Raw genomic sequence first — 27,202 nt, forward strand, 5'->3', positions numbered from 1 at the left:
CTGTCTAAGCGGCGCTAACGCCTTCATCTCACCACTCCGCTGAGCCTGTCCGTCCAACGTCGTCGTGCCTGTCTGTCTTGCTTCTCCGACTCTCGCCTCACGTGCTGCAACGATAGACTTGCCGTTAGGCTTACCGTTGGGCAGCGTTACAGGTAGATGGCTGCATGAATCTGGGTCCTGGATGAAACACCAGCATGCACTACTTTGCTACTCAACTGCATGCTGAGCAGCAGACCACCCGCTCACTGCGCGCAAGCCAATACGCGAGGAAGAGACAGCACAAACGACACGACGCGGGGGGAGAAGATGAGGAAGAAGAGCCCCCAACCAGTCCAGAGCCCCAACCAAGGACACGGTCAACACGATCGGCAAGCTCAACCGCCCAATCGTACTCCTCTCTTATCACACCGGAATTAGCTCAGTTGCGCACTGCAGGCTTGTTGCCTGAAGAAGAGTATGAGATCCCGCCATCGCCGTTTCCTCATGCCCCTGCCAGGACCTCCAGAGACCACTATGGGGCCAAGAAAGTGGAAAGAGAGATTGCTGGACTGCCCTCGCGTCTGTACGCTGTGAAGCCACCCCTGAATGCCATTTCAGCGTCTGAGTCGACCACCCTGAAAACAACGCACCTCAATGTGCTGTCAGCTGTCATGCACCGCTGCCTTCTCGAAGGCGACTACGATCGTGCAGGAAGAGCATGGGGCATGATCTTGAGGACTGAAGTAGCCGGCGGCCGTCCAATCGAAGCACGCAACCACGGACGTTGGGGGATCGGCGCGGAAATCCTTCTCCACCAAAAACGTGGAGAACCCCTGGCCGACAACAGTGATCAACAGTCTGGTGATCCAAGCCCCGACAGCATGTATTCCGAAGAAGGCTTTGAACGTGCAAGAGAGTACTACGAGCGCCTCATTGTCCAGTATCCCCATAGAAGAGCCCCGCGCAATGCAGCAGATGAGAAGACCTTCTACCCCGCCATGTTCTCGCTATGGATCTTTGAAGTCTGCGAGAAGAGCAGGCGCGCAAGAAGGAAGTTCCATGCTGAATCGCGCTCGAGGGATATGTCCATCGACAGTGTAATGGGCGTACATGACGAGATATCTCCTGCCCAAGAGGACGAAATCCAAGTCGCAGAGCTGGCTCGAGCTATGGAGATAGCCGACCGGCTCGACCAGCTCGTTGCATCGCCACCTTTCGACAAACAGGCCAGCTTATTGCACTTACGGGGTAACATTGCCCTCTGGATAAGCGACTTGATCATCGGCAAGACCGACGCAGATGCAGACGAGGACTGGGACATGGACGCCGACCACGAAAATCATGAAGGTCATTCAGATCTGAGCACCGAAGACCTCACCCGCCTCACCAACGGCCGCAAAGAACTGCTGAAAGCGCAGACCTTCCTCCAGCGCGCAGAAGCCAATGGCGGTCTGCGACAAGCCGGGACAAAATCCAGCATCGACATCAAGCTGAGGGAGTTAGCGAGGCAATTCGCCAGATATCCCGCCTTGCATGAGAGTTGATTGATCTTTACCTTGTTCAGACGTTTACCTCCTTGCACTCTTACCTCACTTCAAACACTCAGTCAATACCCTATCCAGTCAACGGTATAACCCCTCTAGTCCCATCCCATACAACCAGTAGGTACCCTGGTAAATATATTTTCTACTCTACCCTCACACTTCCATCCCTACTCGTTTATCTCTCCCTCCAAGCATCACCGTGAAGCATACACACACAACATACACATACATACACACACAACTCCAACAGAACAATATATACGCCAAACACCACCATAACAACCTCAAGACACACAACACGACATCGTAGTCCCCCAAGTAGCACAACCGGTAGTAGTAGATTCCGCACACGGGTTCTCATCGCCTAAATGACTGATTGTGGTGTGGAGTTAACCCTCCATCTTAGTTATCTTTCTTCATGTGGACTGGGAGTAGGACTGGGACCTAGTTTTGTGCTTCGGAGGTAGTCGTAGTCTCACGCTCTCTCTCTCTCTCTCTCTCTCTCTCTCTCTCTCTCTCTCTCTCTCTCTCTGAAAGAGTATGAGGTGGCAGAGTATATCGCAATCCACATAGAGACTCTGCGTATACACTCATCTTTTCTTGTCATGTCATGGAAAGTTAGATGTTACAGTATGATATGGTATGATATGATGTCTGCGTACCTGTCTGTACTTACTCACAGCACCGCAAAACAGTATGGAGTATCAGCAATGAAGACACTGCCACTTAATGTATACGTATAAGATCATGATTGAATTGCCTTCATATCCATGCCAGCATTTACAGTAGCTATTCGTGCGCGAAAACGCCATATACACATGACCTCATCCTCATTCATCACACCATGCCAAAACGCCGCCCAAATGTACACCAGCAGCTCAAATACCATTTCCCACCCATTCACCTAGCCGCCACCCCCTCCACATCCGCACCATCATGATACATCGACTCGCCCCCACTCCCCACACTCTCACTACTCCCACTCCCACTCCCACTCATACTCCCACTACTAACCCCCCCAGACTCCGACGTGGTATGCACCGTCGTCGTACTCCTCCTCGCGCTCACCCCCCTCTCAACATCCACACCAACCTCGCGCAACCCCCTCCCCCTCCCAAAGAAATCCTCACTCCTAAGCCCCCTCACATCGCCCTGCGCAACCCCCCTACTACTCCCCAACGTACCCTCCGCCTTCTTCCTGCGGATAAACTCACGCACAGGCCCCATCGCCGCATCGCGACACGCCTCCTTGATATCCGAGCCCGACATGCCGGCGGACACGCGAACGAGGTACTCGATGTCGAAGTTCGGGGCGTCGATTTTGGTGCCGCGCAGGATGAGGGAGAAGATGTTTTGGCGCTGGGGGGCGGAGGGGAGGCCGACGGGGAATTTTTTCGGCATGCGGCGGAGGATGGCTTCGTCGATGTCTTGGATGCGGTTTGTGGCGCCGAGGATGCATATGCGCTGGGGGGTGGCGGTGCCGGAGGTGGTGGAGGAGGCGAGGCCGTCCCAGTGGGTCATGAATCTGGGGAGGTGGGGGTTAGTCGTGGATGTGAATGTGGGGGTGTTGAGGAAATGGGAACGTACTCTGCTTTTACCATGCCACTTGCTTCGTGCTCGCCGCTTCTTCGCTGGCCGAGCACCGCGTCGATCTCGTCGATGAAGACGATGCTAGGCTGGAGTTTGCGGGCGAGACTGAATACCGCGTTGACGAGCTTGTTGCTGTCGCCGTACCATTTCTCGGTCAGGGTCGAGATGTGCAGGTTGATGAAGCAGGCGCCGGATTCGTGTGCGAGGGCTTTTGCCAGCATCGTCTTGCCGCAGCCGGGTGGGCCGTAGAGCAGGACGCCGCTGGGTGCGCTGAGGAGGGAGGAGCTGTGTGCGTATAGATGCGGCATGGTGAGCGGGTAGATGACGGATTCCTTGAGGTCTTCGATGATGGAGTCGAGGCCGCCGATGTCTGGCGTCGTTAGTGCTGTCTCAATGTCTGTTTCCCGTTCTCTCCTCGTGCGGGATATAACATCCTCGCGTGTGGTGTAGCATCGCTCGTGACGTACCGTCAAATGTCACGGGGATCTCCTCGGGCGCAACGACCTCCATGGCGATGGTCTGCTCGTAGGTGCTCAGGTTGAGGTCTTGTATGCGTGCGCGCGTGTGCCGCGAGTCGGTCTCGTCGTCGCTGTCATCTCCGCCATAGCTCTTCCGGCGCTTGCTGGTCAAGATGGCGTCGAGTTTGCGTGTTGCGGCCGAGGCTTTGGCGCGAGCTTCTTCCTTCTGCTGGGCATCGGGGTCGAGGCGGGCGAGGAGATTGCGGATAACGAAGTAGGCTATGAGAGGCTGGGCGGGGGGGCTTTGTCAGTCGGGAGCGTGTCGGACGGGGAGCTGCAGACGTACTGCGGCGGCGGCCATGAGGATGTCGGGGATGTAGCCCGTGAGGCTGCTCTTCTTGTTGGACGCCATCCTGCGTCTCCTCGGGTGCGTCGAGCTTCGGCGACGCGAGGGGCGCGTAGAAATAGGGAGGTGAGGGTAATTGTGCGTGTTGAGCGTGTGTCTCCAACGGCGCTGTCCATCCAAAAGTCGGGACGACGTCCCGCCACATCTGCGTGGCGCGGAGCCTCGGTCTTGGCCCATGCCCATCTATTTCCATGCTTCACTGCACCGTCATCTTGCACGTGCAGCCCAATTCACCCGCAATGGCCGCTGTATACAGACCCACCGAAGTCATCTCGCTGCTCCGCCCGTCTCTGCTCCTCCCGCGCATCCACCCGAGAAGAGCACCCGTCGGCCGTGCAGCCTTCTCCGCATCGCGCAATGCGCCAGCCACGCACAGCTCGCTCAACACCCCGTCAGCACCCCCGCCACGGAAATCAATCACCTTGACGGGCGACACGGGGCAGGTGCGATGGTCTGAGCTGTCGCCGGGGGAGAAGGCGGTGCGGACGACGCAGCAGAGCTTCAACATGGTCGTGGTCGTCGTCGGGATAGTAGCGACGGTTTGTCCACCCTGTCTCCAATGACGAGTTCATATATATACTCACACCCCCAGGCCGGCGTGGGCTACGTCCTCTTCAGCGACGTCTTCAGCCCCGACTCCAAAACCGCCCACTTCAACCGCGCCACCACGCGCATCCGCGACGACGCCCGCTGTCAGAAGCTGCTCGGCGAAGGTTCACAGATCGCTGCATACGGCGAACCTTCCTTCTCGCGCAACGCCCGCAACCGCTTCATCACTAGCACCGAGGACACAGACAAGTGGGGTACCGACCACCTGCGTTTTAGATTTTATGTCGAGGGGCCGCTGGGGCAGGGTGTCGTGAATGTGCATCTTGTGAAGAGGCCGAGCCAGAACGAGTATGAGTATGCCGAGTTAGCTGTTGATGTCAAGGGGCATCAAAGGATTGATCTCGTGGCTGATGAGAAGAAAGACAAGGTTGCCCCTAAGATTTTCGGGGCGCGCTGGTGGTGAGGATGTGTGACGTATATACCCATCTCCAATTCAGACAGTCTTCATACTAGACAAGTTCTGACTTGAAACTATCCATTACTTCACTCTTATTTCCGAATATTCTTGTCCAAGCATACTTTTATTTCCAAATTTCTTTCAACCCTCCTTCAACCCCATCCATCACAGCTTAGCCCTCAGGACATGCTCCCTCTCCACATTCTTCCCATCCACACTACGCTTCACAATCCTCGGCTCCACTCCATCTCGGCCCATCTTCTCATCCACCACCGCCTCCCCAGGCCCAGCCGGCGCATCCTCGACCCAAAACAGCAAATACGGCATCAACCCCCTATCCGGTCGAAACACCGTAACCCGCTCAATGAACTTATTCCCCCCCAACTGCGCCTTATGCTGCGCCAAAAAGTAGCCCGCGGCAACCCCATTCGGCGACCCTACCCACAAATCAGCACCACACCCACTCCCCCAGAAGAAAAACACATACCCAGCAATGCCAACGCAGCATCAAACCGCACCGGAAACGTTGTCCCCGGCCACTTTTCTACCTCTAAGGGCCTGCTCTCCCCCGGCGCAAGCGGATACGTGCGCAGCGCCTCGTCAATCAGCTCGAGCGTAACCTCGTTCGTGATCATGCAGCTGAAGATCTTGGTGATATGGTGCAGGTTGGCGCTACACGCGCGGTTCCAGAAGCCCCACGCGATGTCGGAGCTGGACGCCAGCGCGGGCAGCCACTCCCTGCGCACCGCCTCGGGGCCCGCGAGGCCCCAGCTCTCCGCCGCGGCGTGCGCAGGGCTGAGCCGGTTGAGGAAGAAGAGCGCGCCGGCTGCGGGGTTGATGGCGAGGGTGGTGTAGGACTGCGTTACCTGTAGGACAGAACATGTCAGCTAGCCCAGCCCAACCCACTAATTCCAAAACACGTAGGAAAGGGAAGGAGAGGAAACAACAAACCCGATACCGCACCCCCCCAACAACATACGTCTGCCTCTCCACCTCAGGCACCCTGCCATCCCTCCCCCTCTCCACCGCCCTCCCATTCGCATGCTCAACATGAAAACACTGATTCGACCCCCCCTCCCCCACACCCCGCGTATCCATGCCCAGCGCTGCAAAAGCCGTCTGCAGCTCGTGCTGCCCCGGACCGAAGTCGCACAGGTCGTCGCGCTGGGAGGGGAGCTCGCGGTAGCCCCATGTGCGCAGTTCGAAGGCGAGGTCGCCGTCCCACGGGCTGGGGAGGGGGGTTAGGTATTTATTGGCGGTTTCGGGGGGGGCGAGCATGCCGAGGGTTAGGCGCTGGCCGCGGCACCAGGAGGGGTCCCAGATTGGGGTGTCGGGGAGGGGGGTTGAGAGGGTGCGGGGGAGGAGGGCCAGGATGAGCGTGAGGATGGGGATTAGGGGAGATTTCATGGCTTGTAGGTGGGTGCGTGGGTGCGTGTGTGCGTGTGGGTTTGGGGTTGATGTGGTTTGGATGGTTGGATGGGTGGAAGGAGTTTGTTGTATAGCAAAGCGAAGTAAAGTAGAGGAATTAAGCGATCCATATGATGCAGTGCATTGAAGTGTGTAATGCAGGTAAAGGTAAAGGTGGACATGGAAAGCTAGGTGAAACACTGTGGAAAGTGAAAAGTGAGAGAAAACACCCATCCATCCATCCATCTTCTATCTTCCACCCAGAACACTACTTCCTCGACGTGACAACCCCTCCCATCCCACATCAAGAATTCCAAAACGTACATTTATTTAGCTCCTGCTATTTACTCACTCACTCACTCACTCACTCACTCACTCACCATGTCGTTTAGTATCCCCGAAAGTACGAAGAAAGTAAATGAACGAAGCAGGCGATAAGATGAGCAGGAGTTCTCCAGTCTTGGAGAGATAGAATGGGAACGTAGGTTCATGAAGTGGTATTTGGATGATAGTTCCGAGGAAAATATATGGTATATACGTTTTTTCGGGTTCTGTGTTCTAGATGCTGATACTGACGCTGATGCTATGTACAGCTAATTGACTAACTGACTGACTGACTGACTGACTGACTGACTGACTGACAAGAGCGTGTTGTTAGTTGGTACGGATAAAGTGGGTTATTTTGTGTTGTGGTAAATAGAGAAATATACTAGTAAACCCTACACTACACAGCAAGTAAAATACCAAGAGTGTTCACTAGAACAAATCCAGAACAGCATTGCAGAAACCAATATACACTACAGAGTTTTAACCAATCCCAACCAAAACTCCCACAGGCTGTTCCCATAGTTCTGCCAAATAGTAAGGGGGTTAAGGAAATCCTCTCATCCACTCAAAGCAAAACCCTAATGAAAAGTAATTCCTAGAGCTTACTACTAGACTCAAACTGCAGTCTTATAGACAAACCATCTAACCCACGTCTACTAAATGACCGTCGATCCGCAATAGATCTCTAGGGAAGTTCCAGTGCCATCCCCGACTACAACTCCACAGAACAGAGCCCGACTAAGAAAGATTTCCCGTGGAGCCCCACAGACGATATCTCTTTGGGCGCTACAGACATTCTGCACAGCACACTCCGCGAGAGCACTACGCTCCCTGAAAATCCTTCCCCTGGGCCCGGGGATCATGTACCTCCTGCCGTCTAATGGGGCGACGGATATAGCATCAACATTGAATCTTCAAGGTGGATATCGGTCGTTGGATGTTGACGCGATTGTAGGAACTGCGTGCGAGCCCTGACCTGTTCCCAACACGCCCGACGGCCAGTTTCGGCTCGATCCAGAGAACTATCGTCATTGGTCTAGCTCCGGGTTCTTCCAGATTACACTGGGATGGGGCACTTTGAACTTCACTGAAGCAAAGACAATCGTTATCGCTGGAGACATCGTGAGTGATAAATTCCACGCCTATTGTCGCTCATCAATCCTTTCGGTGAGGCTGAATTCTTTCCAGATCTTTGGACGCGGCGGTCAAGCTCTACTCGCGTTTATCTCATGGCGCATATTCGCCATGTATATTACGACGTCTATAGAAGTCACACCTGTAACATTCAACATTTATCAGACTATCTTCCTCCAGAACGAAACTCTTCTTACTGCTATCCCGCGTACTGTTCGTGACTTTACCCATCGCCATGGCTTACATTCTAAGGTAGCAATGATCTTCATGATCGCTACAATGCTATTTTTCTTAGCATTTCCAACCCTTGGCAGTGCTATAACTGGTTACAGCGCAAGCGTAGGGCGATTTGTGCCTGATAGAGATGGCAACCTCATCGATTTCAATAGCTTCCATGTCATCTGATACATCATACATGATGGGGATAGGATCAACAAGACACGCGACTTTCTTGTGTTAGAGGACAAGAGCGGTACATGGAATGATAATGTCCCAATATCTAACAATGACCTGACAAGTGGTGCTTAGGCGATCCTGTGTTTGCGAAAGATTGTGATCATCCTTATAACTTACAGGCCGAAGAAACGTCCTATTGTAAACTGAGAAGGAATGTCTCAGATCGTAAGTGCAACACCCTGTTAGCTTCAAGTTAATTTTTAGCCCGATCTCCATAGACGTCACAAATTACGGCTTTTACGGCACTGAAAACAGATCCTCGATATTCGTGAATATCAGTCTTCCGCCTCCGGTGCTTAACATATCAGCCTTCCATCTACCACCCGACCTAGGCGGCTCTAACTGGACGGACCCGAAGACCAATCAAAATCTGTTTGCGAACAAATCAAAAGCAACTTGGGAGGCGTCAAATCAGACTGACGACTTAGCATGGATAAAATCGGAAGGGACTTGTCAGGGTCTAGAGGTACGTGATGAGTCTTCCTCTCAGTACATCTACAGACGCCCTAATTGCTCGGCTAGACCTATCGATGGGGGTTCTCCATGATCCAGCTCATTGTCATGCTTGTCTGCCTACTTATCTGGACCGTTGGCTCACTCATCTTGTGGCGTCGATACAAATTTTTGATGCGGAAACAAGGCCGCAAAGACGTCGTAGATGGATATCAGGCTATCATCGAATTCGCAGACAATATTCGGGTTCAACTTGCAAACACTGAGGAAGAGGACCCCAGAGACGTATCCGCACTGACGGGGACCGAGATACGCCGCCGTATAACAAAAGATTTGTCAGGAGGAGCTATCGCTTATGAGATACCTCTCCTTCCCGAGGGAGAAGTTGCCGAATATAAATCTGGTCGGCTGTTCGCTCTGTGGTTGAGCAAGGAGGTATGGTGAGTTTCTGTCATTGTGCTTGGCATTCCTGCGTATGCGATATGCCATACATACCCTTGGTTGGGTTTTGTAGCATCTTATATGTTAGGTCTGCCTATTGCAGTCTTGTGCACAATCAGCCTTGGATCTACTTTTCAGAGTAGAGTCATTCTACTTTGGTGGTTGTTTGTGTTTTGGGGTGGGGTGGGGTGGTCTATCTGGTACTTCTCGTACACAACGGTGAGATCTACTTGTGATAATTCGTTGTGTTGACTTGTACAACTTGAGGTAAGAGCTGATACACATAATTGTCTGAGTAAATATTTTCGATTTTCTGGGATTTTAATTCTATGAAGAAATCAGCTTCCGATCACAAGTAATTTGAATTTATATATTTATGCACTGGAGAAGGCACAGCTTTCCGAACGCAGATAACTCGTTTGAGAATTGTGTGTAATCAACGAAAACTGCAAGATGAAAGAGCTACAGTTTTGAGCAGATATATAACTGTAAAAGTCGGTTGATATATGTCGCGTAGAGTTGAAAACCACCAACTCAGGATCCATCACACTTGCGGAGACATGTAGTGCAGATCACACGATAGAGAAACAAGTGTGCGATGTCATATCAGAGTCTTCTTCATTGAAAACTTTCTAGCTACAGATATCATGATGGTATGGAGTCTTCCAATATCATGTCAGAGTCTTCATCAGTGTGAACTATCCATCTATCAACTGCATCCTCTCCGGCAAGGGACCCTCGTAGCCTGGCTGTCCCGGTCGTTTGCCATGCTTCCTTGAGCCAGAGTGGTCTGTCGTCAGACGATTGCACTTCTGGCAGCGTTGATCTCCACAACGGGTGCACCTCACAAGCGTAGTCGGTCTGAAATATTTAGAAGTGTGATGTGAAAGAGGAGTGAATGAACTTACTTGTCATTGCATTTCCCGTGAGCCCTGACTGTGCAGATTCCTCTGAGGATTGTCTTTTTGCAATGATGACGACACGAAGCACGAGAGGGGGGACCGACGGGCGGACCCGCGAGATTGCGGCGAGGAGGTGAGCGTTGTGGAAGCGATGATGCCGGAGGTCGAGCAGCGAGGTGTCGTTCAGGCACAGGGACCGGAAGAGCCGGAAGAGCTGGATAGTCTTGGTACAGAGCCATTTCAACGTCCTGAGGGAGGTCGATCAAACTTGGCTGCTCCTTGAGTACTACAACGTGTTAACCAAAGCGTTGCATAGGACATGGAAGAGATGGTGCACCTGAAGCCGTTGAACTGCTGGAGTCCCGGGCGAGACCCGCTGGAGTTGGAGCGTCGTCGGAGGCGATGTTGACGACGGTGAATGTATCAGCGACATGACGCCGCTTGCGGTTCGTGGGTCTGCTGGAGAAAGCTGGATCGTCATCTGAGGTGAAATCGACGTCCAGGACGGTATTGGCATGCCGTTTAGGGTTGCGTTTGATCGAGTCGTCCATGAGGGAGGGTAAGAGAAAGTGTGAGTGGTTGATGGGAAGATGAAAGGTGGGAGTGGACGAGCGAGATTATATAGTGAGCCTGAGGGCAGATGATAAAGCTGAACGTCACCGGCGTCACCGAGGGCGATTACGCTTATCTCTGACGTCGACGTCAGTTGAGAAGTGGCCGCCTTCACTTTGACGCACAGACAGGCAACAATGGCAACCGCGAGGGAAGGTGCTCGGCGGTGAGAAAGCGGACCACATGCAAAACGCGGACGTCACACCATAGAACGATTAGGAACAGGCATGAAAATAGAGAATACATGGCTGACGATGTGGATGCACGACTGATGAAAGTGTTTCAGGCTCTTGCCGTCGTTGAGAAACACTCCAAAGTGACATGATAGGGAGTAGTGTTTCGAACAAGAGACCATGCAAAGAAGTTGCCCATGAGGGTGAGACCTGAAGGGAACTCGCTGACACAATCGAAACTCGACTTCCTCACTGGACTAGATATCACCTGTCTCCAACTTGACTGTCCACGCTGAAGTGAGAAGTGGCAGCCTCGCAGAGGAAGTTGCTCGTCAGCGAACAATCGTACCATGGTCCGATACTCATGCGAGACGCACGTACTAGAAACGTCATTAGACGAGATGTAGGAAGTCACCCACGAGGGAGAGCGGGAGAAAAGTGTTAAGACGGTCGCTCACTGAAGATGGGCAAATGCTACACATGCACTGAGGATAGAGAGGGGCGGATACAAATCTGTACTGCGGACCCAATACCTCAGCTCCGAGACCTCGTCTTCTTCAAGCATGTCCTAGAGCTTGGTGAATGAGCGGTCAACGTTCGATTCAACTACAGTCGTCTGGTGACAGTGGTCTCGGCGCTAGACAGCGCTGTTTGTTTGATTATGATGTCAGTAGCTCGAGACGCAGCGTAGAAGTCACTGCGTGATACACGGGCTGGATTGCTTCAGGTACTATTGTGGCTGTCGTTGGCAAACACAGAGTGCACAGAAGGTATCCACGCTAGCACCATATTTGACCGATAACGGAGTGAGCTCACCACTGTCGGTGCCAAACTGAATCTTGACAATTCTGCGGTGAAGCTGAAGCTGAAGCACTTGTGGGGTCTTATTGTCCCACAGGCAGACCCAACGCAGTCGAAGTGGTGCAGAACGTGAGACGCATACGCATTCGAGGAAGTGGATGTACACATCCGTAGCATGTGGCAATTCTTGGGAGAAACAGTTCCAGCAAGACACAAGCTCATCCACTCTGACTGCTATCATAGTTCTCAATCCCTGGGCCATTGGGTTTCCTACCGTTGTTGAGTGGGTGAGGTACCATTGTGGAGATGTTTTGAGCAGGCATGTATGTAAATATCAAGAAGAACGCGCTGGCATAACTGACAAGGAGATTCCAAGTACATGAAGTGTTTTGCCACATAGCCTCGTTCCTTCATAGCCATCCAATCCTCTTCGCAGCATAGCTCCACCCGCTGAGCAAAGCCGTCGCACCCGTAAATGCGATAAGAGCACCATAACCACTTCCATAAGCGAACTTGGCATGCCAGTCTCCTGCATGCAGCAAAGCTACGGACAGGGGTCCACTGCAAAGATTGCCTACGCCTTTGCCAGCCGAGAGACATGCAAAGACCATGCCCGAGTCAGCTCCTCTTCTTTTCTCCTTCGTACCACGGACAATGGCACTCCACGTGCTGGCCTGCGATCCCGCAAAAGCGCCGTAAATGACGCAGAAGACGTATAGCGGGGCCAAGGATGTGGAAAATCCCCACAGGAGGAAGACTCCGATAGCAGAGCCGATGGATGTTACAAAGAGGCAGTTGACAACGTGGTATTTGTCAACCGCCATGCCCATGCACAGGTTTCCTATACATGCGGCGGCGTTGAGGAGGATGACTGTTACAGTACTTTGGATGTTGTTGGCGCCTATAGAACGCGCAAAGGTAGGCAGGTAGATGGCCGGGAGAAAGAAGCCAAGACTTTGTATGATGTTTCCTGACTGTAGGATCAGGTAGTTTGAACATGTCCAAAACGACATGTCAAAGCTCCTGGATTGAGATGCTTGGGAAAGCGGAAGTCGAGGTTTGAAGAAGAACAGGATTGGAAAGTTTAGCGCGACAAACATGAGAGAGCAAACCCGCAAGGTTGTTCTGAAGCCGTACCCATGGAGGAGCCATTCAAGGACAACCGGAAGGATGGCGCCGGACATGCCAAAGCCTGCCATAGTCACTCCAAATGCCAAGCCTCTACGACGTACCCACCATTCCTCAATGTAGAACAGAATTGGCGTCCATGCGAGACTACCACCGATTGCGTAGACGATGCCTTGGGTGAGAATGAGATGCGTGATGTTGTTTGAAAACGATCCCAGGCCAAGGGCAAGACAGATGATAACCAGACCAACTGGAGTCGCCCATGCGCGAAACTTGGGAAAGAATTTGAGCAAAACGAAGACGGGGATGAGAGCCATGTACATGATGCCCTGGCGCCTGCATTAGCCAGGGACTCGACCGAAATATATCATGGTCCTACCATGGCGCAAGTACCAACAACAGCTATGTTATTGGAGCCGGCAAAGGGTTCATTGTGAGTATAGTATTCTTGAAAGATACCGTACGAAGCGGGAAACCCTTGGTCAATGTCAGTCTGAACTAGTTCCAACTGCGCGCTGGTTGTTAGAAAAGCATACCCCAGATCAGGGCTTCGAGCATGAAGCAGGCAAACAGGAACAGCCAAGCGTCTTTGCCTCCATCAGTGGGAGGCAGGGAGAAGCCTTCATCATGTTCAGATGCAATGCTTGGGTCGTTTTGGAACGGTTCGATATCAAGGGCTGAAGAATTGGGCTGAGGATACGAAGCCAGCTCGAGCTGCGGAGTGTGCTTTTGAGCCATGATGATTGATATCTTGCAGTCACATAGACAGCGGCGCCTCGTCACTTTATTCTTGCTCAAAGGATGAGTCAAATAGTTAGTGTTGCAGTCTGTCAGTTTGAGACCGGTCCTGGTCGATCAAATCAATTGTAGGGCGTGTTGCACGGTTCGGCGATCCGCGGATAACGAGCGATACCGCAACGGCCAGCGTCATAGCTAGAATGCTCGTAGCGCTGATTTGCTGGACGACGGTTGAGTTGAGCCGGCGGAGGAGCCGGCGGAAAGCGTGAGCGTGAACGTGAGCGCGCGAACGCGGAGATGGCAGTCGCCGATCTTGGCAGGGTGCGGCGGAGTTGTAGCGCGACGCGACTGGACATGGACGCGCCTCGACAAGCAGCTTCCATCGCGTGTAACGTTCCCGCCGAATCCACGCACCGCCGACAGAGGGGATATTCTTAGCAACACACCCGCGTCGAACAAGCTTCAAGAGCGCATCGTCGCCTGCCATGGAAGACACGCCACGCTCGTCCAAGCGCAGAAAGCTCGACACCCCGAAGCGCACAGCATCGAGCCCCTTGGCCAAGAGTTCGGTGAAGAGGGCGTCGGGAAGAGTTGCCAACCGATCCGTGTCGTATGCACAGGAGCCTGGCTTGTCAGACGTGGAAGAAGAAGAGCCCACGCCGAAGCGCAGTGCACGAGGTCCCAAGAGCACCACGAATGGCCCACTAGCCAAGCACGCCGCCGTCGAGGACCCGGACATATACGATGATATCGACGGCGCTTTAGGCATTCAGACGTCGCCCCGGCCGACAATACGGCGACCCAGACCTACGCCCACACCCAAGAAAGACATTGCGAGTTCAGGAGACACGATCGAGGTGCTCGAGCCTGTTGTCGCCCCACCAAAACGTGGGAGAGGACGACCAAGGAAAGAGGCAGTGGGCCCAAGCCAGAGCACATCTCGCACCTTAGTCAGTGGCCATAATAACGGAGCGAATGGGGAGGCAGACGAGGTCGCAAACGTGTCGACTCCCAAGAAGACAAAGGCCAGCACAACGACGGCTGCATCAGCACGCAAGACGCCGGCTCCAAGAGCAAGCGGGCGAAAGAAGAAGGCACCAGCTCCTGCACCAGAGCAAGACCAAGAAGCAGACGAGCCGCAGAGTGGGGTGATTGGCACGTCTCCATCGAAGCTACGGCAAAAGAAGAGAACGGCTAGCACCATACACGTCGAAGTCGTCCCCGAGATGGACGAGGAAGCACCTGCCGGGATACTCTCGAGATCGGCTAGACAACGCAAGCCAGTAGAGAAGCCCTCGGCGGCTTTACAGTCCGAGGACGACCATGACACGCCGAGCAGCACGAGGCAGACAGCAAGCGCTAGACGGCGAAACAACCGTGCCGATCACGCACACAACCGCGCCGACGAGAGCTCGCCGGAGTGTATCGAGCAAGTGGACGGCCACGATGAGGATGCGTCGGACGTGGACGAAAACAGCATCTTAGACAGTATGCTGGACCCCACCGAGCCGAGTCCGTTCAACAAGCCCACTTCAGCAAAGAAGGAAAAGCCGCTGCCCCCGCTCATATATCAAGGCCTTGCTGCAGGCCGCGAGTTGGACCTGCTCAAGACCATACTCCTGGAACGCATCACAGGCAAGCGTCCGCCGCCCCTCACCGGCCTAGACGAAGAGTACAAATCGGTTCACCAACTTGTCGAGCAGACCATCACCGCTGGAGAAGGCAACTCTATGCTGTTGATTGGCGCACGAGGAAGTGGCAAAACAGCGCTTGTGAACAAGGTCCTTGCAGAGGTCTCGCGGGAAAATGGCGGAGAATACCATGTTGTACGCCTGAACGGTTTAATACACACAGACGATAAGATTGCGCTGCGTGAGATATGGCGGCAACTGGGCAAAGAGATGGACATTGAAGAAGACGGCAGTGGGCCTGGCAAGAACTACGCTGACACGCTGACAACTCTCCTTGCATTACTTTCCCATCCGTCTGAGCAGACAGGCGAGCTCACAGAACAGGTGGCCAAAGCAGTCATCTTCGTCATGGATGAATTCGATCTTTTCGCCCAACATCCGCGTCAAACCCTGCTCTACAACCTCTTCGACATCGCTCAGTCGCGGAAGGCTCCTATCGCCGTATTGGGGCTGACCACACGTATCGATGTGACAAACAGCTTGGAGAAACGAGTGAAAAGTCGCTTCAGTCACCGCTATGTGCACCTCAGTCTCGCGAAGACATTTACAGCGTTCCAGGAGATTTGCAAGGCATGTTTGACTGTGCAGACCGAGCAGCTGAGTCTTGAAGAGAGAGGAATATTGCAGGGCGGCACAACGAGCACACCCGGGAAGAAGGGCAGCAAGGCTCCCCAGCAAAACGTTCTGGAAGGATGGAATGCGAACATCGAAGTAAGATTGCTTTCACCATCAGCTGCGCTAAGAATACCACTAACGTACACAGAAACTCTTCACTTCTCCTTCTTTTCTCAAATCTCATCTAGCACCCGCATTCTATCGTACAAAGTCCGTACCTTCTGTCCTGACGACGTTCTTCCTTCCAACCGCATTACTCTCCCCGACCTCCGCTTTCGAACCACTCAATCTTCTTCATCCGCCGGACGCCAAACTATCTCTCCTCCCTCACCTCTCAACGCTCGCTCTCTCCCTTCTCATCGCTGCCGCGCGACTCGACATCATCCACGATAGCGATACCTGCAACTTCAACATGGCCTATGACGAATACGTAACACTGGCCTCGAAAGCCAGAATCCAGAGTGCTGCGGGTGGATTGAGTGCTAGTAGCAGTGTGAGTAAGGTCTGGGGCAAAGATGTCGCGAGGAGAGAATGGGAGGGCTTGGTCGAGTTGGCGCTTGTGATGCCGGTCATTGCTGGGCAAGCAGGAGGGTTTGGGATGGTAAGGGCAGATGTTAGTTTGGAGGAGATAGGGGACGTGTTGAAGGCGGAGAAAGAGAGAGGGTTGGAGAGGTGGTGTAGGGCTATATAAGGTGGTTTGACGGTGGTGCTGATGGCTTCGGCCCATCTTGTTCGCTCTATAGCGCTATCTGCATCTATAACATCGCTGTTGGAGCTTCAAGAAATGATTTGTTCGATATGAGTGTGAATCGACTGCATGGATTTTGCCAGACTACAACCACAAACGGCATCGCTTCCGCAAATGACATGCTGTCTCTCTTAAGAACTGCATTCTGCTTATCTCGATCAGTAAATTCTGACATGAGCATAGAAGATCAAGCGTCTACTTGTAATACCCTAAGCATCCATGTTTTACCCGGACCTTGTATGTGTAGCCGTCATATTGTTACAAGACACCGCTATGGTTTCAGCCTTCACACTTAGCCGAGAAGTACCCCAGGACTTCCCCGCGTTCTTGCTCCGCAAATTGATCAAACGGTAATCGACCGAGAGTTCGTCTATTGGTGGAGCGGAAGCCCTAGAGCTCCGTCTGTCATTGATAATATGATGAAGGTACAAATATCCGCGAACGCTCTCCCGATGGTTGAGGAATTGTCGGCACCTTGGTTTTCAAAATGTGGGCTACTTACCATACGACGGGACTTTTTATCACCACCTTGCTTTTCACTGCTGGACTCGCAGAAAAGCCATCAAGCGCTTGGAAGACGGGAAAGTTCAAGACATTGGTGACGTTTGGTGACAGCTACACGGACGAGAATCGTCTGGGGTACTTTAACAGTCATAATGGATCAGCACCACCTGTAGGATGGGAGCAGCCATTGGTATGTAAAACATTTCGTTTCTCGCTTTGAACGCAATCCGTACTGCGATGGCGTGAGCGCGCATAACTCTCTCCTCAAACTTCGATATTGAGCTCGTATAATTTGCCCTCCCATCCTAGCATGCTAGGCGTGCTGGTGCATTCCAACCCAATACACAAGACCAAATCCTCATCTGGCGCTTCAATACTGATTTTTCCAGGGCCTCAAAACTGCTTCAGGCGGCCTCTCTTGGGCACGCTATGCCAGCATTTATTCCAACGCAACGCTCTACAACTACGCTGTCTCGGGCGCTGCATGCTCTAATGCGATCACCCCACGCTCCCTCACTTCCACCCCCGCGTTCCCCGACGTTGCCGGATATGAGCTTCCTGCTTTCATCGCGGATTCCTCGTACATCACTCCAAACGGCAGCAAATTCTTCACCGGTCAGCCAAAGAACACGGTGTATGCCCTATGGATCGGTACAAACGATCTCGGCAACAATGCCTTCTTGACCAACAGCCAAGTGAAAGGCAAGACGGTAAAGGACTTTGTGGATTGCGTGTACGACACCATCACAAGCCTCTACGAAAACGGAGGACGATACTTTGTCCTCTTAAATCTCGCGCCGCTGAACCTGCTCCCGCAATACGCAACTCCCGAAAACGGCGGACTGAGTGCCACGCAGTTCTGGCCCGATAAGACGCGGTACAACATCACGGACGTCTCGTACCGCATGCAGGAAACCGTCGTCAGTCTAAACGAGGTGTTCAAGTACCGCACGCCCTCAGTCTCTGCATCCCATCCCGGCATGCAGATTGCAAGTTTCGATGTCAACGCGTTGATGACGGATGTGTGGAGTAACCCGGGAAACTATTTGAACGGCACCGCACCGCTCAATGTCACGGGTGTAGTTCATCAATGTGGGGTGAATGGTCAGAATTGCACATTGGCGGCAAGTCCGGATAGCTACTTGTGGTACGATCCGCTGCATCCCAGTGAGCAGACCAGTCGGATTGTTGCGAGAGAGTTTGTGAACGTGTTGGGAGGGAAGAGCAAGTGGGCGGCTTATTGGCAATAACTGCCATGTTCTATCTGGGCCTCGATGCATGCGACTTTCTCGTATGGTATTAGCTTTCGGGTTCCAATATATATAGACAGAATAGCAAGGGATGAATATCCAGATCAATTCGTCCAGATACAGAGCATATCGAGACGTGCAATATAACTCATTCCAACCTCATCCAGATTTTGTTATTTTATGACTCCAATAATGTTAAGGAAATTGCTGACGAAAGAATAAGGTTCTTAGATATATCTATTCAGATAGGATAATTAATACCAGTTGCTCAGGATGCATTCACCTATACTCCACTCTTTGCACCCTTTCGCGATTCACAAACACCTGTTTGTGCCAAACCATCAGTATGGATACCAAAGCTCGAAGTATGATTGAGCAAGTACGCCTGCGTCTGCCAACTCCTAGAATATACATCGCTTGACAATCACGAGATACTCCTCAAAGACACTCAAGGTGAAGCATCCGTATACAAAGACGCAAGTACTACACGCCTCTAAATAAAAGTCCTACAAAGACCTAGGTGCTGGAATCCTACAAGACCTACAACAAGTTGCCAGCTAAGCTTCGTTCTAAAGCTATGAGAGCTCTTATTCTGAGTCGTTTGGCTAGAATTTACAAGAGATATCTTTCGTTAGTAGCGCATTCAATCATGTGCGAGGCCTACGTGCAATGAACCAGCCGGTCAGATTCCTCTCGACTAATTGGTCGCTTTGGATCTGACGGCGGTGGAGGCGTGTACTGAAAATGCAATCGCTGTGGGCTTAGAGGTTGCGATGGAAACATTTGTCGACAGACATTCGAAGGTGCCGATATGAAGTTGGAAGCTGCTTCTGGTACGGTCGCATGGTCGCTTCGGATGGCTGCGATGGATGCGACCCATTGTTGCTCGGGGGCTTACCTTCTCACTACACCACACTATACGACCTTCTCAGCAACTTGGAGTTCCAATACTACAGGGCATTAGCAATAGGGGCTGCCAGATGCCCATCTTTTATCTCGATTCAGAACGTCGCACCCGCTAAAAATGAAGAAATAGGATATACTCTAGAGTGTCCACAAGCCACTGCGCCGTTTACCCAGAGGATAAACGAGGAGTGCTGCCATGAACAAGCCAACGGTAATTCCGATGGCTATCTGAACCATGGAGGCTGCAACGTTGAAAACAATTGCGTTCAGACTGTCGGTAGATGCCTATGATGCGTTAGCCACCGCCCATCATTGAGGTTTTAGATGCATATAAGTAAGAGGGCAAGAAAATCCTGAACCTACATCTGCTGCTGTAGAGCCTTTAACAAGTGCGGCCGCAGTTTTGAGAGCAGAATTGATGCTACCACTTGATGCAAGACTGCCGGGTACCTGAACATAGACAGCCGGCAAGAGAACAGCCGCAGCAACGCCGTGGCGTAATCGGCTGTACAAGTTTGCGAGGACACCGATAGTGAACGCCCCCAATGTGTAGGCAATCGGAGCACTAGATGAGAACTTCTTATTTGCGTAGAAATTGACAACATATCCTGCGAAGGCAATCGCTATCATGGCAGGCATCTGTTTGTACTTAGCTTGTACAGTGAAGGTCGTGAAGAAAACGTAGAAGGGGACAAAAAGGAAATTCCAGTATGGGTTCATGGGAGCTCGGCAGGTTGTTTCGTTGGTGGCATTTGGATCGATAGCTCCATATATGGCTGTTCCGACTGTGATGCCGTAGCCAAGGAAAAGCGAATAGATGATGGCGAACACCAGTCGGATTGACCCTGGAACAATAGCACGAGATTGCAGCTCCAGAGCAGAACTAAGTACAAGCTGTAAGGGTCAGCGCGTTGTCGAATAGCCACCTGATGGTTATCTGGAGATGTATACGTACCCATCCGGGGAGAATCAGGGCAATTGCACTTTGTGCTATAGCGGAGAAGCAGAAGAGGCTTCCTCCATTAATGCTTCCAAAGGCACGTGCAAGGAAGCTCATAAGAATCGTTGCGGTGATCTCGAAAACAGTGCTGTATGTCTTCGATATAGGAGCAAGAACAAGCTGCATCAAACCAAGCATGCATCCGAGGGCAAATATGATAGGCATATCGATCAGGCGGGCGTTGAAAAAGACAGAAACGGCCGCACTGGCGAGACCGTACATGAGGACGCATAGCCAGACAGGATGGCGGTCTTTTGCGTGGATCAACTCATCCAACCGAGCGAGCGCGTCGTCCAGGCTGATGACGTCGTGTAAGACCTCTTTGTAGACGTCGTGTGTATCTTTGAGCTTGCCGAGATTGACACCTTGCGCGGTGCGTACGATTTTGACTTCAGTGGTGTGAGTATATAGATCGTCGAACGAAATTATCATGCAGCCAGGGATGTAGAGAAATTGGCTATTGATCTCGAGGACCGTGGCTGTAGTGGCGAGATACTCTTCGAGACGATGAGTGGGTGCGCCGAACAGCATCAGCGCACGGCACATTCTGATGATGTACTGTTGTCGTTTGAGGATGTTTGCAACATGGATCTTAATCTTCGCGTCTTTGTCCTCTTTGGCCTTCCACACCTTTGTGAGAAGACCGCCACTGCTAGTTCGCTTATGATGGCGTTGATCTGTGACGTGTTCTTTCTTCTCGTTCGGATTGGCAAGCTTAGCAGATGCCCCGATGAGTGTAGCCAATGTCTCGCGCGACTGGGCCGCCTTCTCTTGCTCATACCATTTTCGACGCGACGGTGTAGCAGCTCCTGAGGACGATCCGGGCCTGGAGGTTGGCGCGCTCGTATTCAATGCTGATGTTGGCCTCTGGAGTGTAGGTACAGGTATCTTATAGGCTTGAAGGAGATGGTAGAATACACCACCCCGAACGTTGCTGGTCACCGAATAGCTCTCCGAATTGTCATACGTCTCGTCCGCTGGTTCTGTCGACAAGTCTTCAAAATCGGCGTAGGCAGCGTCGTGTGCATTCAATAACTCTCCGGCGTTGGCTGTGTATCGATCCTCGGTGACTGGTGCAGATTCTGACTCACTGACACGATTGAGGATGTCTGACTCTGGGGGAGGGATTTCAGCATTGGCAGAACTGTTGAATCTCACTCTCGGTCTTCCTGTCTCGTGTTCGATCTGAGGTGAAGGCGATGTCTCGATGTGTGTGCCGGTTGGGGATTCGTTTGAAAGGGGTTCCATGACGAATGCGGTCTCTACTTGGATAAATTGTTCTTGACGAGTATGTAAGGAGAGGGTTTGGGGAAGTATGGAAATCCGATGGCAAGCAGTCAAGGTCATATGATGATTGAAATTTCTATCTAGTGCAAATAGCATACCGGACATTGTATGTGGCTTGCGTAACGTTTTCAAGAATAGACTCACGATCTTCTCTCCATCAGAATGTGGGGAAAGGGGTAAGCTTCTAGAACTGGCAATGGCGACAACCAGTGCACCCATAGAGCAATACAGTGCGTTGAATACGGCGCCGGGGATGCGCGATGTGTATGATGTGCACAACCATTACAGTGTATACGAAGTGGTCAGCAGCTTTGCGTCATGGTCGCAGACGAAAGAGGAAGCCAAGGCGCATTTGGTGCTAAGCGAATACAGCTACGCGAACCCTGATCGTCGCCTATCACGTAAAAGAAATGGAGATCAAGAGGCCGACACGTGGCAGATCACGATGACAGCCGGTAGGGCTCGTCGAATGGAAGGTATATCGGGTTTGGGCAGCACGAGCACATGCAACGCCCCTGGCGCCCACGATGAAAGCCGAAACTGGCGTGATGATGGAGCGCGACCAGCACATTATTGAACAACAAAACAACAGGATTCTGCAGACATTTGAAGGGTACAAAAATTCCAGTAGCCTCTGCTCCTTTTTCAAGATTATTTTGATCTGGTGTTGTAGGAGCAGTGCAGGAGTAATGCTATGTTCGTCACGGATCTTCCGGCTTTTTTCGCGACTCGAGAGTACGCGTCAAGGGCACTGGTACAAGAATGACGCTTTGAGCAGTTCTCGGTTCCAGTGAGACGCTATGGCAAACATTTTCCAGCAGAGTCCTGTCAATGGTCTTTGCACAGAGTAAAGCAAGTTGATGGCCCATAGATGATTTACATAATAGTTGATGATCAGGAGAATTGAGCGTAGGTACATCCGCGCCACCTGTGTAACGTGGATACACTCGTCTCGACACACCCGTCCCCAAGCGCGACAGTGCTACTAGCACATCTGTCTAAAAACAGGTGTGGATAGTTGATCTGGACATCTCACAGCGCACGGTCCTCTCATATTGTCGGAACTTGGGCAGAACATAGGACCACCATACGCTGCCAAGGAAGATTGAAGATCACTCAAATGGTCTTGATGGCAGGACAAGACAAATAATTTCTAGCAAGGTCTCTTCTCAAACATATCTCAACGTCACTAACGATTTGGAGACGAGACAATTCCTCGCATAGGCTCGCATAGGCTCGCATCTGGCTTTTTGTGCAAGTCGAGAACTTCTCACTTCCAAGTAAAGAATCGAGATACTCGATAAAATGTTGTCCTTAATTCCTAAAAAGAACATGTGGTACATATGCTAGTTGTTTGATGTTAGGATTTCCTTATACAGGAATGTGTTCTATCCAACGCGTGCATGGTGGTTGCTATACATATTTACGGATTGAGTCTAGACCGGACAACAGAGCGCCGTTACAGTATCGAACGAGTGTACGGATGTCAAGACTCCTTCACATACGTATGCAGGTTGTCGGTACAATTCTGCATCTACGCTCTATTGCCGCATCCTCTGTCAGTCAAATATATCCGACTGAGCGCCAGCTCGGGCCCTTCAATCTACCAGTTGGATCTAGATTCGTCGTGGACGCACTGCACCAAATGTTCGAGTTATGCTCTCCTGTGTAGAGTCCGCACAACGCGACGATCCGACTGAGGGAGCCGTTTAGCGCACGAAAATTGGTTGGCACTGTTTCTGGCGCTTCAGCGTTGGGCCGCGGATATGCTTGGACAGGCATGCGTTGGATTTGACAATGAAAGCTTTGATTGTTGAGGTAGTGAAACAGTAGGAGGTTAAATTGGAAGATTAAGAGGGTGCAGAGCGGAGGTATAATGAGAGACTTAGACGGCAGCGCAGGAAATGCGAATCGCTTGTGCAAGAAGAAGTTAACAACCGCTGCTGGGGAACATGTAATAAGAGGAAACAGAGAACACAAAGTCAAAAACCAGGAGTTCAGACCTCGCTCAGAAGGTGAAATAAGTGAGAGACTTAGTTAGCTGCTCACAGGCTAGCTGGTTGAGGGTCGTCAGGGTTTGCAGAATAGCTAATCCGACCTGCGGGCAGGAAAAACAGCGCAACCACGGCCCCTCCACGAGATTGGGGGTAACTGGCATTGCGTCAGTCCTCCAACTTAAGACAGAGCACCCGCACAACTACATACTGATGCGTGCCTGGACCGGGCGATGTCCACGCAGTCTTCCAGCCTTGCATCCCCTTCAGCTCCGCCGTTGGATCAATCTGCACAACACAGTTGATCTCACCGTACGGGTGTGAGTGGTGTTGCCCAGAGAACTCTTCTTGCGAGTTGAAGTAGACTGTCGTTATGCTAAAGAAACGTGTGGCTTCACTGGGAACAGCAAGCTTTGAACGTCGATAGTTAGGCCCGCTGATTTCGACGTCTGCTGCCCATCCTTCTTCAACCCCTTTCCGTGTCAATGAGCACAAGTCCTCATAAACTCCGTTGCCTGGACCGTAGTTTTCGTTGAGATACACTTCAAGATCTCGACCAGGAGTCCTAGAAACGTTAGCGAGAGAATGTAGAAGATAAGGGCATACGCTTACAAGTTCTCAACCTCGGCGAAGAAGTCTTGACAGCGCTTGAGAAGCTGTTGAGCGTTCGGGTATCTATCGAAATCCACTGTTACCCCGGTTTGTTGACCTGGTACTTCTTGCTGCATGATGAGAGTTGTATGGCGATCACAAATGGATATCTGTCAAGTCGGGTCTCATAAAAAATACGAAAGCACGGAGTTCCTGTAATCATCCCTTCAGATATGTACAAGTATGGATTGGCTGGCCCTACTGCCGTCCCACCCCGCTTTGTCTAGCGCTTCGGTACACAACTTCGGATATCCCCCAAACTAACCTTACCGGTGTTGTCGCTCTCAACCCCATATCGACTATGTTCACCTAATTTCTTCTGGCAGGGGCGCGTAAGGTGAGTAGGAAAGATTACAGGATGTGCCGTACTTTGTTGTTAGTACGAAACAGATCATGGGTACAGCGTTGAAAAGTTCCGGTTGGAGTCACATCAGTATCTAGGAACGTTACAACCAACAGTATTCAATTAAAATTTCAATTACATGTACTAAGCTATACTATCCCATGAGTCTTTGATATCGCTTGGCCCTCCATGACACCATCGTGGTTACCATCATTAACCTCCATGGTAAAGTCTCTTTGCACATTGACCTGCATTCCACCCAGACTGGACTTTCCGACCATGTGCTTTTGACTCCCTTCATCTCGATCAAGACTCAGGCTACTGTCCGCATCAAACTCTCGGCCGTATATCCTCGTCTCGATTCCCGGGCCGCCCTTGGTTCCATGGCTGCTCAGGTAGCTCTTGAGATTCTTGCTCTCTGGGCGTTCGTCTAGTTCAAGATAGTTCCTGCCCGTACCTGCTGTTGCTCCAGGTTTACCGCTATGCGGGAGTGAACGTGATGCGCTGCCGGTCCAAGATGAGAAGCGATGGATGGCTCGCTCGAGAAGTGGACGACATGCGGGGAGATTTGCAACAAGCATGCCGACATTCATTTCGGCGGTGGCCCATGCCAAGATTGAGCTGAGGTTTTGCAGAAAGCGCGATTGGTCATTCATTCCAATGAGGAACTTCAGGCGAACAATGGGGGCAATCGATGCACTTAGTAGAAAGTATTAGTCGATACGTTCATATGAGAATCACTGCTAAAGTGTCTACACTTACAAAATGCCCAAACCAAGCAAGCCGACGACTGAGGCCTTGACACGTGGGTCAAGCTGGATATTCCAAAGCAGAAAGATTGGGAGGATAGCAAAGACCCAATCCGTAGATATTGACACAGCAGCCACGGCATAAGACAGAACAGTCTGGATGCTACGATCCTGGCAAGTACCTGGTACGGCTGTGTGCCAGTTCTTCCTATATGTCGATTAGCCCTTTTCATGATAACGGAATCATGTATCGCAGCGAGGTTGATTCACAAACTTACTCAATAGGCATACACTGAAAGAACAAATACATCCCTGTGCCTCCCATTACAACTAACGTAACAGCCAGACACGTGTAGATGACGTATTCAATCCACTTCATGCCATTCGCGATTCGGATCAGTGCAAAGCCGATGGACCACTTGATTGTAATGAGGGTGAAGCACCACGGCTCTTGGAAGACGTAAAACCACTAAGGATGATTATGAGCAACTGCTAAATTGAAGAACATATGCCCTTGGGAAGAACATAGGTCTGTGACGTGACCATGTGAGACCTACTAGCATTGAATTGGCTTTCTGCTCTGCACTCAGCGTGGCATCGTAAGCTCCTACGCCGCTCCATGCCATCCCAAGCGTGGCTACCGTACTCACGAGCCAAAACGGCTAGTTGATGTTAGTCATTGCACATGTACCCGGTCTGAAATAGGAAGTTTTTACAATGTTGACCAGCATTGCCCAGTCATCAGCTCCCCATGCCTTTCTTTGAGCGCGTATCCGGAAGCGCAAGATTGTAGAGATGATATCGAAGGGGAGTAAGATCAGAGAGGCCAGGGCCATAGGGTAGGATGTTGGCGCCATGGTGTTAGGGTTCTTGTATCATTCAATCGATCAGAACAAGGGACGAAGACGTATGTAACAAGAAAATTTGATTGCAGACGAACAACCGGACGGTTAGAGAGAAGACTATAAGTTCGACCACATGAGTTCTTGCTTCGCAAATGTGGATCCTAGGCTATACGAGGAGTAGACTATTGCCAGTGTTGAAAAAATAAATGACGACAATCGAGAACGCGGCAATTAGCGAAGGAATCGACAGAGCTCAGACCGATGTGCAATGATTCATTGATCAGAGCTCCTACCTGAGGGGAGAGAGTGGGAAGAGGAGGAACCGAGGAAGGCGAGGAAATGCAACAGAACGAGTCACTCTATGCACTTTGCTCCGCCCATCGCTTGTCCCATGCTTTTCACTCTTTCTCGCCCACATTTCTCCTCTCTTTCTGCTTCCTGTATTGCCTAGTTTGGAGTGTAGTCTCAAGGATGAAACCTGGTTTGTATGCAGCCCCGATTAACGACAAGGGTACCGCGCTGGCCGAACCAAGAGGGAAGACACTGCTGTTCGCATCCATGTTCAGTTCAAACCAATTAGAAGTTCAGAATCTGACTTGGTTTCGATGGCCGATTTGTTGAATGCAAAAAAGGGAGGCGATCTAGCTTGCCTAACCACAGTACCAAAATGACGGGTCAGCACTTAACCCATTCCATGTTCAATGATGTGTAAGATTTTCTCGCAGGTGATTGAGGCACAGTCGCAGAACCCCTTTCCGACACGGACAGACCATGCGTTAAGGCCGTGATTCGCCGTCTGAATTCGAATGCGGAGCATGACTGGAAATAACCCATGGAGGGTACTATGTAGCCGCGGAGTGAGCAACTGTCTGAAACAGATACACTGATCATCAGCAGTAGCAGGGTTTAGGCTAAGCGATATGACTGCCTGTTATGCAAGCAAGAAACGTCCATGAAACAAGCTTTCTCGGGAATTACAATACAACCTTCTTTATCTGCTCAGCCATTACTCTAATTCGATGACTAGCGCACAATTCAATGCTCACAAATTGCGTTGCAGTCAA

The 27,202-nt window shown here is 51.5% G+C and overlaps 12 protein-coding genes across 12 annotated transcripts; 5 read left to right on the plus strand and 7 right to left on the minus strand.

Moving 5' to 3' along the window:
• Positions 1 to 194: 194 nt before the first annotated feature.
• On the plus strand, positions 195 to 1,523 carry P153DRAFT_390011 (uncharacterized protein; the record flags this gene model as incomplete). Its single annotated transcript, XM_033670891.1, has 1 exon — positions 195 to 1,523. The coding sequence occupies one exon, from the start codon at positions 195 to 197 to the stop codon at positions 1,521 to 1,523; it is 1,329 nt and encodes a 442-aa protein (XP_033519558.1).
• A 737-nt stretch (positions 1,524 to 2,260) lies between these two features.
• P153DRAFT_426154 (AAA-domain-containing protein) lies at positions 2,261 to 4,081 on the minus strand. The gene is made up of 4 exons (XM_033672591.1): positions 3,918 to 4,081; positions 3,581 to 3,860; positions 3,111 to 3,483; positions 2,261 to 3,048 (listed from the first exon to the last, which is right to left on the minus strand). The coding sequence occupies exons 1-4, from the start codon at positions 3,981 to 3,983 to the stop codon at positions 2,424 to 2,426; spliced, it is 1,344 nt and encodes a 447-aa protein (XP_033519559.1). The 5' UTR covers positions 3,984 to 4,081; the 3' UTR covers positions 2,261 to 2,423.
• A 135-nt stretch (positions 4,082 to 4,216) lies between these two features.
• On the plus strand, positions 4,217 to 5,073 carry P153DRAFT_325683 (TIM21-domain-containing protein; the record flags this gene model as incomplete). The annotated part of the gene is made up of 2 exons (XM_033665276.1): positions 4,217 to 4,516; positions 4,570 to 5,073. The coding sequence occupies 2 exons, from the start codon at positions 4,217 to 4,219 to the stop codon at positions 4,987 to 4,989; spliced, it is 720 nt and encodes a 239-aa protein (XP_033519560.1). The 3' UTR covers positions 4,990 to 5,073.
• A 75-nt stretch (positions 5,074 to 5,148) lies between these two features.
• On the minus strand, positions 5,149 to 6,261 carry P153DRAFT_300869 (uncharacterized protein; the record flags this gene model as incomplete). The annotated part of the gene is made up of 3 exons (XM_033664352.1): positions 5,149 to 5,420; positions 5,471 to 5,849; positions 5,935 to 6,261. 3 exons carry the CDS (start codon positions 6,259 to 6,261, stop codon positions 5,149 to 5,151), a joined length of 978 nt encoding a protein of 325 aa, XP_033519561.1.
• A 1,317-nt stretch (positions 6,262 to 7,578) lies between these two features.
• P153DRAFT_390015 (uncharacterized protein) lies at positions 7,579 to 9,204 on the plus strand (the record flags this gene model as incomplete). The annotated part of the gene is made up of 6 exons (XM_033670892.1): positions 7,579 to 7,668; positions 7,720 to 7,839; positions 7,906 to 8,064; positions 8,427 to 8,472; positions 8,526 to 8,773; positions 8,830 to 9,204. 6 exons carry the CDS (start codon positions 7,579 to 7,581, stop codon positions 9,202 to 9,204), a joined length of 1,038 nt encoding a protein of 345 aa, XP_033519562.1.
• Positions 9,205 to 9,821: 617 nt separating this feature from the next.
• Positions 9,822 to 10,787, minus strand: P153DRAFT_434833 (uncharacterized protein). Its single transcript, XM_033673109.1, has 3 exons — positions 10,441 to 10,787; positions 10,110 to 10,389; positions 9,822 to 10,062 (listed from the first exon to the last, which is right to left on the minus strand). The coding sequence occupies exons 1-3, from the start codon at positions 10,652 to 10,654 to the stop codon at positions 9,900 to 9,902; spliced, it is 657 nt and encodes a 218-aa protein (XP_033519563.1). The 5' UTR covers positions 10,655 to 10,787; the 3' UTR covers positions 9,822 to 9,899.
• Positions 10,788 to 11,858: 1,071 nt separating this feature from the next.
• Positions 11,859 to 13,809, minus strand: P153DRAFT_400652 (MFS general substrate transporter). The gene is made up of 3 exons (XM_033671843.1): positions 13,354 to 13,809; positions 13,197 to 13,294; positions 11,859 to 13,146 (listed from the first exon to the last, which is right to left on the minus strand). The coding sequence occupies exons 1-3, from the start codon at positions 13,553 to 13,555 to the stop codon at positions 12,100 to 12,102; spliced, it is 1,347 nt and encodes a 448-aa protein (XP_033519564.1). The 5' UTR covers positions 13,556 to 13,809; the 3' UTR covers positions 11,859 to 12,099.
• A 114-nt stretch (positions 13,810 to 13,923) lies between these two features.
• Positions 13,924 to 16,637, plus strand: P153DRAFT_370491 (uncharacterized protein). Its single transcript, XM_033669052.1, has 2 exons — positions 13,924 to 15,957; positions 16,010 to 16,637. The coding sequence occupies exons 1-2, from the start codon at positions 14,041 to 14,043 to the stop codon at positions 16,550 to 16,552; spliced, it is 2,460 nt and encodes an 819-aa protein (XP_033519565.1). The 5' UTR covers positions 13,924 to 14,040; the 3' UTR covers positions 16,553 to 16,637.
• A 330-nt stretch (positions 16,638 to 16,967) lies between these two features.
• P153DRAFT_370492 (carbohydrate esterase family 16 protein) lies at positions 16,968 to 18,489 on the plus strand. Its single transcript, XM_033669053.1, has 2 exons — positions 16,968 to 17,303; positions 17,503 to 18,489. Exons 1-2 carry the CDS (start codon positions 17,097 to 17,099, stop codon positions 18,361 to 18,363), a joined length of 1,068 nt encoding a protein of 355 aa, XP_033519566.1. The 5' UTR covers positions 16,968 to 17,096; the 3' UTR covers positions 18,364 to 18,489.
• Positions 18,490 to 19,407: 918 nt separating this feature from the next.
• Positions 19,408 to 21,517, minus strand: P153DRAFT_300856 (DUF1212-domain-containing protein; the record flags this gene model as incomplete). The annotated part of the gene is made up of 3 exons (XM_033664350.1): positions 19,408 to 19,554; positions 19,633 to 20,163; positions 20,225 to 21,517. 3 exons carry the CDS (start codon positions 21,515 to 21,517, stop codon positions 19,408 to 19,410), a joined length of 1,971 nt encoding a protein of 656 aa, XP_033519567.1.
• Positions 21,518 to 23,601: 2,084 nt separating this feature from the next.
• P153DRAFT_349540 (uncharacterized protein) lies at positions 23,602 to 24,278 on the minus strand (the record flags this gene model as incomplete). The annotated part of the gene is made up of 3 exons (XM_033666249.1): positions 23,602 to 23,707; positions 23,762 to 24,115; positions 24,163 to 24,278. The coding sequence occupies 3 exons, from the start codon at positions 24,276 to 24,278 to the stop codon at positions 23,602 to 23,604; spliced, it is 576 nt and encodes a 191-aa protein (XP_033519568.1).
• Positions 24,279 to 24,656: 378 nt separating this feature from the next.
• P153DRAFT_349541 (uncharacterized protein) lies at positions 24,657 to 26,540 on the minus strand. Its single transcript, XM_033666250.1, has 5 exons — positions 26,010 to 26,540; positions 25,851 to 25,955; positions 25,572 to 25,762; positions 25,307 to 25,501; positions 24,657 to 25,243 (listed from the first exon to the last, which is right to left on the minus strand). The coding sequence occupies exons 1-5, from the start codon at positions 26,148 to 26,150 to the stop codon at positions 24,694 to 24,696; spliced, it is 1,182 nt and encodes a 393-aa protein (XP_033519569.1). The 5' UTR covers positions 26,151 to 26,540; the 3' UTR covers positions 24,657 to 24,693.
• Positions 26,541 to 27,202: the final 662 nt, after the last annotated feature.

This window comes from Dothidotthia symphoricarpi (assembly GCF_010015815.1).
Source record: "Dothidotthia symphoricarpi CBS 119687 unplaced genomic scaffold P153scaffold_21, whole genome shotgun sequence".
Classification (NCBI taxonomy): Eukaryota; Fungi; Ascomycota; class Dothideomycetes; order Pleosporales; family Dothidotthiaceae; genus Dothidotthia; species Dothidotthia symphoricarpi.